This window comes from Haemorhous mexicanus, chromosome 1 (genome assembly GCF_027477595.1).
Source record: "Haemorhous mexicanus isolate bHaeMex1 chromosome 1, bHaeMex1.pri, whole genome shotgun sequence".
In the NCBI taxonomy this organism is placed as follows: domain Eukaryota; kingdom Metazoa; phylum Chordata; class Aves; order Passeriformes; family Fringillidae; genus Haemorhous; species Haemorhous mexicanus.
The window spans coordinates 126,442,261-126,455,271 of NC_082341.1; the positions used below are offsets into that span (position 1 = coordinate 126,442,261).

A 13,011-nucleotide genomic window follows, 5' to 3' on the forward strand; every position below is an offset into this window, starting at 1 on the left:
TTGTCAGAGCATTTATTATGAGATTCTGGCTTCTTGAAATGAATCCTTGAAATGAATGGATGTAGGATGTCCAATTTAGGTTCTGCTTGCACTGTGTAGACCAAGGGGTTGTACGACAATTGTGCAAACTAAATACAATGAAATTTCATTTGTGCTAGATGCATGCATAATGCCAGCCATGGGATATTATTTCAAGAGAAGCGGAAAAATTAGGTGGCAAACAGAATTTTGGCAAAAGCACAGTTCTTCAGATGCCACATGTGCAAATCATTATTTTGTCTTGTAGAATGGTTAAGGAAATGTAACTTGAAATGCCAATTATATAATTAGGGTGTTAAGCAACTTCACCGAATGACAAGTGATTAAACACAAATCACCAAACAGGCATAGCATTACTTTGAGTAGTGTGTGGAAAATGCCACAGAACAACTCCAGCTAGCACTGGGTGGGCAACAAAGTTCAGAGTATATATAGCTAATGTCTTTCTTTGTCTAAAATAGAGGTGCCTACACAAGCTGGACTTTGACTGAGTGTTAGTTTTAATTCATAGCTTTGAAATGTTTTACCAGTCCTTGAAATTAAAATGGACAAAACTATTAAAACCAAAATGCTGCCTGTCAGAGGTTTAAATGAAAAAACCTAGATCTTTGTCAATCCCAACTGCAAGACAAGCTACTTGGGGGTGGGTCTCCTTCCACTTGATTTTTGTCTCTATCTCTGTCACTATCTTTCGTCCAGTAGGTGTATGCCTATCCATTTTTAGCTGTTGAGTAGGAGAAGAACCTACCTCTGTTGTCTTCCCCGTGTTTTTCCCTGACAGGGAAAAATCTGTTAGATTTCTTGATAATACAAGTGGGCTGAATCTCCTGCTGAAGCGTGACAAGGCAGTAAACTGACATTTTTAGCTTTTCCAAACTTCTCCAATACCTTTCCCTTTTAAGCTTCTTCCCTTTCCTAACAGACACAGCAGCAAGAAAATTCAAGATTTTTACATTCCACCATTGTCCAACTGAGCCTAAAGTAACAGCAAAACAACCAAAGCAGAAACAGATTGCAAACTTAGGATAGCGAACAGCTGGCCTGTGTTCCATGGAAGGTTGGCTCATTGTATGTTGTTAATGCCTTTCTTGCCACTTCCACATGTTGCACTGCACTGAAAGCTTGCTAAGCTATGTTAATGCAAGTAACTACTAAAACTTCAGTGCAGTTCCAAAACAGCTAAATTTCTGCAGGTCAGGGTTGCTACAGCCCTGCTCTTCCTCCCTCCATGTGCCATTCCTGATCTCCTGTTTTTGTCAGGCCATGCTACTGCACGGTGAACAGCTTTAAGGGTACTAATGACAAACATTTCTACAAGAAATTAACTTGTCTGTACAATTAATTTTTGCCTCATCCCCTTTAAACATCATTTTACAAGGTGGGTAAGCTGAGCCAACAGCTTGCTGCTGTGGAAAGGATGGCTCCCTCTCCTCTTCAGGAGACTCCTGATGTCTCCCTTGTTTCAGGCATTCATCTAAGGCCCAGTGGATCAGTTCAACTCAATGAGCCTGTTTACATCTAGCTCAGCAGTTTAGGAAGCAGCCAGGACTAGAGATGATGTAAATGGGAAAGAACAACCAAGGCAGAGTGTCTCACCTTGAAGATACTCAAAAGCTGCCTCGACAGGGCCTGGGCAGCCTGTTCTAGGTGGCCTTGCTTGAGCAGGGGCCTTGGACAAGGTGATTTCCAGAGGTCCCTTCCCACCTCAACCATTGTGTGATCCTGTGAACCTCACCACTCTTGTGAAACCTCACCAATGGCAGTCAGGAGCATATTCCACCTTTTTTTTCTCTTTTCCCAACAGACGAAGACAGTCCCAAAAATATACATGGTCTTTGTTTGTCATTAGTTATGAGTTACATGCCAAACATGTAAGATAGGCAGAGACTGCAACAGAAGCATTTCATACCCTGCTGACATTGCTGTGTAAACAAACATGCATACACAGAGCACTGAAAAATCCTATTATGCATCTTCAGCAAGAAGCAGTCACATTGGGAATCTGCTCAGGAAGCCCTGAATGAGAGGAATGAAAGAGTCTGGCAAGGAGATAGGCTTGCCTTGGTTTGCATTTTTTTCCCATTCAGCAGTTAATTAGTAACCCACTTTTTGAAAATTAAAGATTACACTTCCTGAACAAATACAAGCATTTGATCTTGGGCTCATCAAGGAAAACTTTAGCAGCTGCCAGGGAAAAGCAAATGTTCTGTCACGTACATCCAGACTGACATAATGCGAAACAGGAGATGAAGAATACGGAGAGAATGTACCAGCACTTCCACACACAGTCGTGGGGAGCACAACAGATGAGGAAAAATATCAAATAGCAAACAACAATCCAGTGAGCCTAACTAAAACCTGATGGGATGACTCCTTACTGCAGCATCAACCTAACAGACAGAAGACAAGCAAAACGTGGTGCTATATATCAAAAGTAGGTTAAATTTCTTTCCTACATGAACTGGCTTTGTTGGAGCATTGGGCACTCAGCTGTGGTCATGCTGACACCCCCCCTACCCCCCGAAGGAGAAGGAGACCTAGTTGTGTAAGATGTTTTCATAAGATCAGGTAGAAGTCCTGATGCTGAAGGGGCTGTAATGGAATTGCCAAACTTTGGGAAAACTGCTAGAAAATTTTTACTTATTAAAATTGAAGTTGTATCATTTTATTGAGGAAGCCACCCTGAAGAAATGATAAATGCATTTACAATAAGTAAAGTAGAAATAAGCTGATAAATGAAGCATATAACATCACCTAAGGGAAAAAAAAAAAAAGACCAAAAAAAGGATACATGCATTTTTAAAAGAAAACCTTGACATTTTTTCCTTTTTGACCATGTCCAGGACATAAAAACCCACTGTGAAGTAAATCTCAACATCTAGAAAATACTAACTTGTCGTTACAAAAAAAAAAAAAAAAAAATTGGTAATTAATGTAGTGTCATCTATTTTTCTGATCTGGAAAGGTATTTTAATAAAAAGCACAATCTGATTTATCTTTTCTGGTTACAGCACTGGACAAGTTCTTACCCTTCACATACTCAGTGACTATACCTTTAGTTATTCTGGCTTTTGTAAATTCTCTAGATGCTGCTTCCTGAGCATGCTCTACAAGCAATTCTGAGACCATAACAGAGATGTGGAGCTTCTTTTCAAAACTTAATGCTCCAAGCACCTTCCCTTGAGCCTGTTATCCTTCTCTATTGTTCCTTGAGAACTATTTCTGCCCTTCCTGTATTCAAATGCCATCAGGAGCTGCTCACATCTGGGCATCCCCAATCTCTGTTAACCCTGTTGAGAAATGCCTGTTTGCAGGCCAGCAAAGATGGTTTGATACAGAGCACATTTCAGTTTGCTCACCACTGCTATCTGCCAAACTTTCCATCAGTGACTTCTGAAAACTGCTGAGTGTGGCACCTTCCTTTCAGTACATCCTCTCCATGTTGGGCCCTCTGATAAAGTCTATCTTATCAGTAACTCTCCCACTTCTACAATTTCTGTCCCTTCTCACTCTCTTTCCAGCTATTTTTATACTTGAAAATAAAAGTGCTATTAGTGGTAGATTAAACATAACATTATACATTTGGTATCTTCCTGCAAAATAAAAGTATTCTATTCTGTGCATTGCAAAGGGCAGAAGAGTTCTAAAACTACAATCTAATATACAACATAAATATAAGGGATAACATTAAGAAAGCAAGGAATAAAAATATAGGCATAAAATGTTCATTGATATCACTTTAACAGTACAATTAGGTGAAGTAAAGAGCTGAACTCAGTAGTAAACAGATCGACAGTATTGCCAGCTCCAAAAAACAAGCATATGGTTAAAACCTCCAAAATCATCAAAAAGTATTAAAGCAATGAGACTTTAAGACAATGGACTGCTCTTTGATCTGCCTCCTGAAATTCAAGTAGAGAGCTGGTCACTCCTCAATGAACATTAAGTTACGTGGAGTTAAAAATTCACTTGCTCGGGCAGAGCACTCCATGGCAAGCATGCTAAAACTCAAAATGGGTCCAAGCTGTTCTTTCTCATCACTAGCACTGACTTTTAAATAATTTCATTTTAAAATGAATGTTCATACTTTCAATTTGCCTGCTGTTCAGAAAGCCTTATGAATGCACCCAAGATGTTTATTCTTTCACAGCTATGACAACCCCAGGAGTGTGATACCCCAAAGCACTCAGTTCCTCAGAGCAGTAACATCCAGAAAAACAATTATTATAAAGCCACTAAAGATGGTAACATTGCAAGCTTATAAAATATACATGTAAACATGGAAGCTGAGCTTGACATTGGCTTGTTCAAGGCATAACAGAAGTATGTCACTTCTAAGATTGAGAACATGTCACAGGCTGTCTTGTTTGACATAGGGCATCAAATTTAACCTAGCTACCATTATAGTGAATCCAGTGATATTTTTTGAGTGCATCTATAACAACATTAAGGTATTGACAAGAGTCCTCCAGGGAAAGCATCAATCTCCATGTCCTACAGTTACTAGCATTACAACTTCTAAATTACAGTTCTGAGTGTGCTTACACTCAAGAATTCAAAGAACTCTTCATGTGTCACAGTTCACTAAAACTGGAAGATATTTATTTGTAGCCATGACAAGAAATTCAGGTTTCAGTACTTTGAGATGTAGCAGTGCAGATGTCTTTTTTTTGGTGGGGTTTTCAATCACCCCATCTGCTTAGCTCTAGCTTTCCCTCTTTATTACTCTTCTGTGGCCTTCAGACATTCACTGCCCCATTTCCCTGCCCTTCCTTAGTTTTCTGCTTCATTCCAACTATTTTTGATTATATGGCCTCCTATCTATGAATTTTTCCCTTTTCTCTCTCCTACTTTTCATATCTTGAATTTTCTCAGTGACACAAATAAAAAACTATCTGGACTTCCTTTCTGTTACTTTGACTTTCAATTCATTCCCCAGCTTTACAATATATGCCTGAAGTCCATCATAAGCCCTAAAAATAGGTTGTCACCAGTCCCACAGCAATGTAAAAAATGCCAGGCTTTAGTACCATTAAGGAAAAGCTCAGCATTAATTGAGAAAATCAATAGAAAATGGTGGCCATTTTAACTAATAGCTACTTGTAACTAAATTTTACTGGGAAAAAACCCTCCAAAGAATGGTTGCTGTTAAGGAAAGAGAATTTTAGAGTTATAGTCAGGTAACGGGAAACAGAAAAATAGAAAGAAATCATTCAGGGAAAAAAAAATTATGGACTCCATTAATTTTATAAAAGAGATTGGCATACCTGAATGCAAAAGCTAGAAAAAATGTGGCAGGATAGCCTGCAGTGGTCCTTTAGGAAAGTTTCCCATTTTTTCTTTTTATCAAAAGAAAAATGAAAGATCAGCAATTGCTTCCACAATACTGCTTCATGACCAGATGAGATATGCCTTGTCAATCAGACATTCAAAATACACTAATTAGTGTACCAGTATGATATGTTTATATTAATCTGAAATTGCTCAGATGAAGTATGCGGGGAAAATATTTGAACTCATTAAAATCACAAGCTAGACCAATCTAAAGAATGAAAACTCCCTACAGAGTACAGGAAAAGAGCAAGAGACTTGAAAAACTGCAGTGTCAAGTCTTGACATATTTGAAACAGCCAGATAATGTACTTATGTAGGATTGTAACCACTTTGGTATCTGCTGGGTAACAAATCTCCCACTGGATATGAGTAGGGAGACCCATTACAAAAGACAAGTTCAATCTAAAACCTGTTCTATTGTGCTGGAGATGCCACTGGCAAAATAGCTTTCTTTTTTTTTTTCCTTGTAATTTCTATTTTTTTATCAGCTGCCACTTATCACAGTATTGTGGTTCTCCTGCCACAACATAGTCAGAAATGTGTATATAGCTTTTTTGTTAGATACTCTCACACATCACTTTTCACCCCTTTTCCACCAAAATATTCCAGAGTCTCATTCCTAAAGTGTTCCATAAAAAAACTCTAGAAATTATAGAATCAATATTTTAAAATGAATGTGAGAAAAATTATCTCCATAAGCACAGAAGCCCACAGCTCATGATGTCAAACTATGCCAGGCCTCACTACTGAGGCAGAAATCACCATCCCTCCACTGAAATCACAGGCTTCCAAGTGATCAGCCCATCCTAATGTCCCTAAAATACTACAGACACGATTTTAATGTAACAGATTACAAAGGTTAAAGAAGAATTTCTAAAATTCAAGGTTTATAGCACACAGTTATAATGCACTTATTTAATTTGACACTTCAAAATGAAGTTCAGTTTGACAAAGGTGCAGCATTTCTGTCTCCTATTTTTAAAAGAATAATAACCATCAAATCAACCTACTGTGAATAAAATTGTAGGAAACAAGGAAAAACATGCCAAGCACATAGGAACAACAGAGAAAAAGGAAATTTTCTTTTAGTTAGTCCATTAAGAGCCCTAATTTTGTCATTAATTTATTAATTCCAGTGCCCTGACTTGCTAATGAATAATTTTTTTTATTCAGGTGATGGAAAATGATAGTTTAATCTAGACCTGCCACCCCCTTATCAAACACAACCCATCAACAGCACCCCTCTTCCCCAGAAAATGAAATTCCTTTGACACTTTGGAAAGATCTGAGCAGAAATTTGTGCATCCTGTCCAGTGAGTGGATTTATTTTGTGAGACACTGGTTGGCATTTGGCTTTCAGATTATTATTTTCTTTTTGCTCTTGGCTCAGATGAAATCTTTGCACAAGTGATGTGGGTTCAGTAACACAACAACCACCCCATCATGCAATAACAAAACATTTATCTTTCCATTTTAAGAACCCTGTGGAAAATTACGTAACTAAAACCAATTATGAAGAGTTTTTCATTGAAAATTGAAACAAGATGAGGAAATTCCAACTACATAATGGCCCAAGTAAATTTAATTCTACCTATTTGTGAATGTGCTATGATACAATCTTTATCCGTGATTTTAAGCAATTTTTTTTTTTCTTCTCAGAAGAATATCCCGTTTGGAGCATGGAATGGGTCCATTTGGGATGGAACTAATGCTGCACATAATCTGCAATTTCCTAATTTCTGGGTGCTTGACTTTGCAGGCTCAATACAACATTTTCATTTAGAGGTCTTAAATATATAATTATTCAGATGGCTTAAATGTGCTTTTTGCTTACAGAGTCTTTTTTCTGTTTACATATCATACTCTAGCCTAAATAAATGCTAAGACAAAGGCCAAGCTGGCTGGTAGCCCAGAATGTAGTTGTTACCAAACTGACAGGGACCACCTTAAATTCATTGAAATGTCTAAATATCGTCCTTGTGCTAAAACGATATTTTAAAAGCCTATCCTTACTGAAAGAAAAATGGAGCAGCTTTAGAGCAGCACAAACAAGTTGCTGGATGAAATGAGAACTGAATGTCAAAGTATGGTCTGACTTACCACAGCTCTCCATTACTGTAAAACACCAAACACTTAAGGGCAGGAAATATCCTCATGTTACCATGTAAATAACTAATGGGCTTAGTTTATGTTAACAACTAACTTAGGAACTTTCAATAAAATCCCACCAAACAAAAACATGGCTAAGGGTGTCCAAAACTTTTTCCCAAAAGTAACTAATTCTACTAATTCTTAAGGCTGCTTTCCTTTTTTTCTTAGAGAATCTTGCATAGAGTTTGATGAAATGCACAGCAAATGTGAACACAGTACCATTTAAAGATAATCTGCACAGGCAAGGAAACATGGTAATTTTACTGATCTACTGAAGATATGAAAGGTGCAAGGTTTGGTTTAATGTTTTCTTCTGCTTGTTTCCTTTTTGCTTTTAATACTTTCAGAGTATCAAAGTCTTGTCTTGCTTTTATACATATGAGTGTTGGAGGACAAGACTCCAAGAATGACAAGAAGAATGGAAGTCCCCCTCAGCTCCCATCTGAAGCAACAGGGTGATAAATGATTAGCATTAAGCCTTTTGTTTTTTTCTTCAGGCTTTTTGCCAGAAGCTTGAATTAAATGTTTTAGCAACAGCCAAACAAAATGGAAGTTTTACACAGTCTGATTAAAAATGCCTTTCCCCTCTCAAATGCCAGTTTCTTGTGACAGATGATGGCTAGAGATGACGGCTGCATCTCTCCGCTTTTCCAACTACTCATAATCTTCTAACAAAATAGGATAGACAAGACCTGATACACACAAAAAAGCAAATAAACATTTTGCAGAAACCTTACATCTGACTTTAAAACCAAAGCAAGCTCTTCAGGCTTTCCTAATATATCTTAAAAATATGTAAAAGGCAATATAGGTTTGTCTCCTTTTCGTTTCACTCTTTAGATCTAATTGGGATTTCAGTAGGGCAAGAGAGGCAAATCCCTGTGACAAGAACATGCCATATGACAAGCACAAGATGTGTCGAAATTTTAAATTTACTAACGCTGACAATCTGACCTTACCAGATATTCATAAAATTACAAGAGTGGGGGGTGAAGGTATGATACCTGGTCATGGCTGGCTTCAATGGAGCTCCCGATACCTTGGAAAGTCATCTGCACAGGAGACAGTGTCAAACAGGTCAAACACTCTTTGCCATTTTGTCTATCACTGTAGTGTACCTATAACAGAATAACATACGTAATCTGCTAAACACCAGGTTTGCACAAGGGAGTCATGCTAAAATACTGTCCCTTTTCAACAAGCTTGCAAGAAGAATTCCAGACATTTACATTGAATTCATCTTTAATATCAAAAAAGGAGTGTGTAAAATAGTCTAGATAGTCACATGTTGAACTGGGGCCCAATTTTTCATGATATGCCTGTTGCATAATTTTTGAAGTGCTGAGTTCTTCAGATTCTGACATCTTTCAGACTGAATTCAAGATGTTATACCTATATAAGAATCTAGCTTCAAGTTAAAGTTTCCAGCCTACATGTCATTCTTAACAGCATACTGTAGCTTAGTTAGAAAACACCCAAGTAAATCATTATAACCTCAAAAACTTGCCAATAATACTTTAAATGTTTCTATTTTAATTTCATTTCTAGCAAAATCCACTAACACTTTTGACATTACTATTATAATACATATATCAATTAAATCAAAATGACAGATAAAATGGAGATATCACATTCTTCTTGAGGTGTCAGGCTATCCTTTTTTAAATGTATCTCATTCCCTGTGAGCATCAAGATGTGCATGTTGAACCTGAACTTGTATGAAATACAGAGAAAGACAGTGCTTCTGCTTGAACTATTCTCTTTGTCTTCAGGTTCCCTCCAGATGGTTTTTAAATAAAGAAAGGATGGATTTTAACAGGGTGAAACAAAATGAAATTAAATGTTGCTAGCGTTTCATTATTAAGAACAGGTTGCCACTCATGCTGAACTGTTGAAATATTACAGTTCTCTGCATAGCTCCTGACTTCTGGACAGGCAGATCAAGCACTTTGTTCTACAGGAGAGGTGGAATTTAGTTTATGGTGGTAATTTACATCGACTATGTGACCCCTGTCAGAATTGGAAAGAGAGATCAGCTCTGCTGGAGACAGACCTTTTATGTTAGTATCTATTTACAGCTCTATAGCTCTCAGGCAAAAGGTACGTGGTAAAGCCTCATCCTGACTTTTAGGCTACAAAACAAATCTTGCTATTTCTGAAGACAACTAGGAACTACATTGGGTTTATTCCTGTGGAAACAATTTAGTGACAATACGACAGCTGTAAACCGTGTATTAAATCCATTGTGCCTAACTCTGCCACAGGTGCAAACTGGGAATACTTCAACTGAAGTAAAACCAGTGCAAAACTGGTTGAGTTAGAGGAAAACCAAGTTGGTGCTATGTTTCAGAATTACTTTACTGACAACACACCAGAACAGTTTTGCCGTGGCCAAAAGTAAGGTACCGAATGTGAAAGTCTTGTAGCGTGTATAGAAATACTGATTTCATTCAGCCCTTCTTAAAGCTTTCTGGATTATTCCTGTCTCTCTTCCTCTCAACCCCCACATTATGTGCCTACTAAATTGCTTGTGGCTCTCTGCCAGAAAAGCCATACTACTTACTTAGAAACCACAAGAGGCCCCTTCACATATACAATGGTTTAACTTTGATTAATTGAAAGAGGTATGAAGGTATGAAATTTGGCTGACAAATATAAACTGAAGTCCTTTAAATGTCAGGGACTACTGTTATGACAAAGGCTTATCAAGCTCCCACAGCTAGCTGCAAAGTAGATTTTCTGCTGAGTTTGTGTTGTGGGAATGCGATGTGAGAAATGGGGCAGCGAAGATCAAGAGGACGGCTCTGTGCTGCGAACAGGACATCACAAAAGGGGCAAAATCTGCTGACCAAGAAAAGCTCATATGTAGAAATGGGGAAATGGCACTTTCTGAACTGTGCAGCATGTTTGTCAGTTAAGTTTTTGTCAGAATAATAGGAGTATAAAATTCACTATTGTACACTGGAATAAAGAATGACTAACAAGCTGAAAGAACAGGAGATAGCCAGAGGAAAAAACTATTAGTATTTCATGACACTACTATCTGCAATAGCAAGTTTGACTCACATCCCTTTAGAATCCCACATGAAATTGGAATAAATTCAGAATTTTGGTATCTCTATAGGCTTAACTCTCCCAAAGGAATTTCATTATGTACTTTTGGCCTCATGTCAATGTATCAAGGCCATTATTTTATAATTTCTCAGTTTTCTAATTATCTCTTTCTCTGTTGAAGCTCTTCAGCTGAACCAAAATAAACACTTTCTATATGAATGATATGAATAGTGATATAAAACACAAAAGACTGGACTTTAAATAGGAACAAATAAGACTTTGTCCTTTCATCAAATCTCTCTAGTCTACAGATTTGTGCAGTCAGAAGAAACATTCAGACTTCTACATTTGGCATGCCTATGTGCCATTTCCCAGTAATCCTGTTTTGTTATTTATCAGTCCAGTTGCTACATTCTCAAGCTACATTATTGCTTTCCCCTTCAAGTTGGATCTATGAGCCAAAATTTGAGGCTTTTTAATTTACCTATTAGAGCAGAATGTCCAAGTAAGGCACTCAGAAAGAAATAATAGTAGTCAAATAATTATCAAATAGCTCAAATAGCAGCAAACACTTCTTGGGTTTTGGCCAGCAGCATGTTGCAAATATTTCAGTTTCTACGTCCATGCTGTTATTACTAAGTGTGGGAAGAATCTGAACATCTATAAAACTCTTTCAAGAAAATCATATCTTTTAAGGCAGAGCACAGAGTCAGTATCTATGATCAAGGAGTGATGACTGAAGGCTGGCCAAATGATTATTAAGCCATTATTGAGATTCACGATGACAAAAATAAGGTTTTTAAGTTCCTCTGTGCCTTAAAGAGTCAGGAGTGCTTAACTACAGCCCATCTCACCAGACCTCTGTTAGGCAGGTAAGGACACTTCATGGACAGACTTTAGATGACTCATCCAAGCTGGACTGGACTGACTGGCAGCGCTGGCACCCTAAGCCATCATAAAGGCCTCTGGCCTAACCACAATTGGTCATTTTCTCTTTCCATATGTGATGGAGGTAAAAACAAAAGAGTTATGGAAATAATTACTCTCTGTGTCCACGACCTAATTTCCCGGCTTCACTTTTTATAATTAAGGGACACTCAGAGATTAGCTCAGTGCATTTAAGGATTAAACAGCAAGGAAATTTCACTCATTAAAATTCAGAATGTTTTATTTAGATAATACATAAGCAGAGATCTGATGGAAAAGAATTAGAATCTGGTTAGAAAACAATGGCCAGAATATAGATATCTCTAGCAAGAGTTGTGCAAGTTTCTGAGTAAAATGCAAGACTCCAGCCTCAGACAATTATGAGTGATTTACATGTAATACTCCTCCAAGGTTTGTCCACAGAGCACAAAGCGGTGTCAGCACAACAAGATCCTGGCAATAATTCTAAAAGAGACTGCTCATTTATTGGGAAAAGCACACAGCACTGCCAGCTTTTCTCCTGGGTAACTACATACACCTGAGATAAATCATGTATGGCCAGCTCAAGAATCCCAAACACAGCACTCCACGGCAGGGCACAAAACCTCGGTGCATAAAACACAAAGGGCATCCCGGACACTAAAATACAGAAATAAATTCTAGAAGTATATTTTTTCACAATGCCACAGATTTACTCACACATGTATGTTTTCTTGTTCCAGATTTACATGACATGCAAATGTATGCTCATTTTACAGACTGCTGCAGTCAGGACCAAGCAGCATGGTATGAGTATGTATGGATGGGTACCATTCACTGGAGTGTGTACATAGAAATTCATGTGAAGGTCTGAAACCACTTGACAACTTATGCTGAAATTTGGCCCTTGTTTTCAATATTATAAATTCCTGTAGAGATGCAAATATTCTGATGGGCATTTATAGCTGCACATGAAGATATAAGATGAATGTTTACAATGTTACAAATGAATGGGGAATAACATAGCCAGAATTCTTAATTTTATATGTTATTTTATACAGAAGACAGTAAACCACACTGCATAAAACTGTATAGGAAATTACATTTTAGGGTACTTCTATCATAATGCTGCTTCACAAGCAGGAAATTTCCCATTTCTCTCATATTTATAAAAAGATGTCTCTTCAATCTACCTTTACTATAATATAATACTCCTCCCTACTTGCAAGTGTTCTCATGGAAACTGCGAAAATATTTCAGGATTTATCTTGCAATAAGCTGCTTTAAAAACTGGATCAATATGCAATTTCAGATAATGGCCATAGTTAAACTGCAGAAATGATTCTGCAAATACAATGTTCCTAACTTCAAGAACAGCACAGTCTGCTGGCCTTCAGCAAGCATGTCTGAATTTGAACATCTATCCTTTTGCATGGACAATGGCTGTGGTTTACTGAATCACAGCTGAGGAGGATGAGAGACCTGTTGTACTACTACTTAATCATTAAGCTTGACTATAATATCCCA

The 13,011-nt window shown here is 37.6% G+C and overlaps 1 protein-coding gene across 7 annotated transcripts in view; it reads right to left on the reverse strand.

Annotated features, from left to right (window-relative positions):
* Positions 1-13,011, reverse strand: part of STAU2 (staufen double-stranded RNA binding protein 2) — a 151,482-nt gene that overhangs the window by 53,014 nt on the left and 85,457 nt on the right. For 4 of the 7 annotated variants that reach the window (XM_059862272.1, XM_059862263.1, XM_059862289.1 and 1 more), the window contains exon 12: positions 8,529-8,642. The exons of the other annotated variants lie outside the window; for them this stretch is intronic. In XM_059862272.1, the coding sequence (XP_059718255.1) occupies positions 8,529-8,642 (114 nt within the window). The remainder of the gene's footprint in view (positions 1-8,528; positions 8,643-13,011) is intronic. 7 annotated transcript variants of the gene reach the window in all.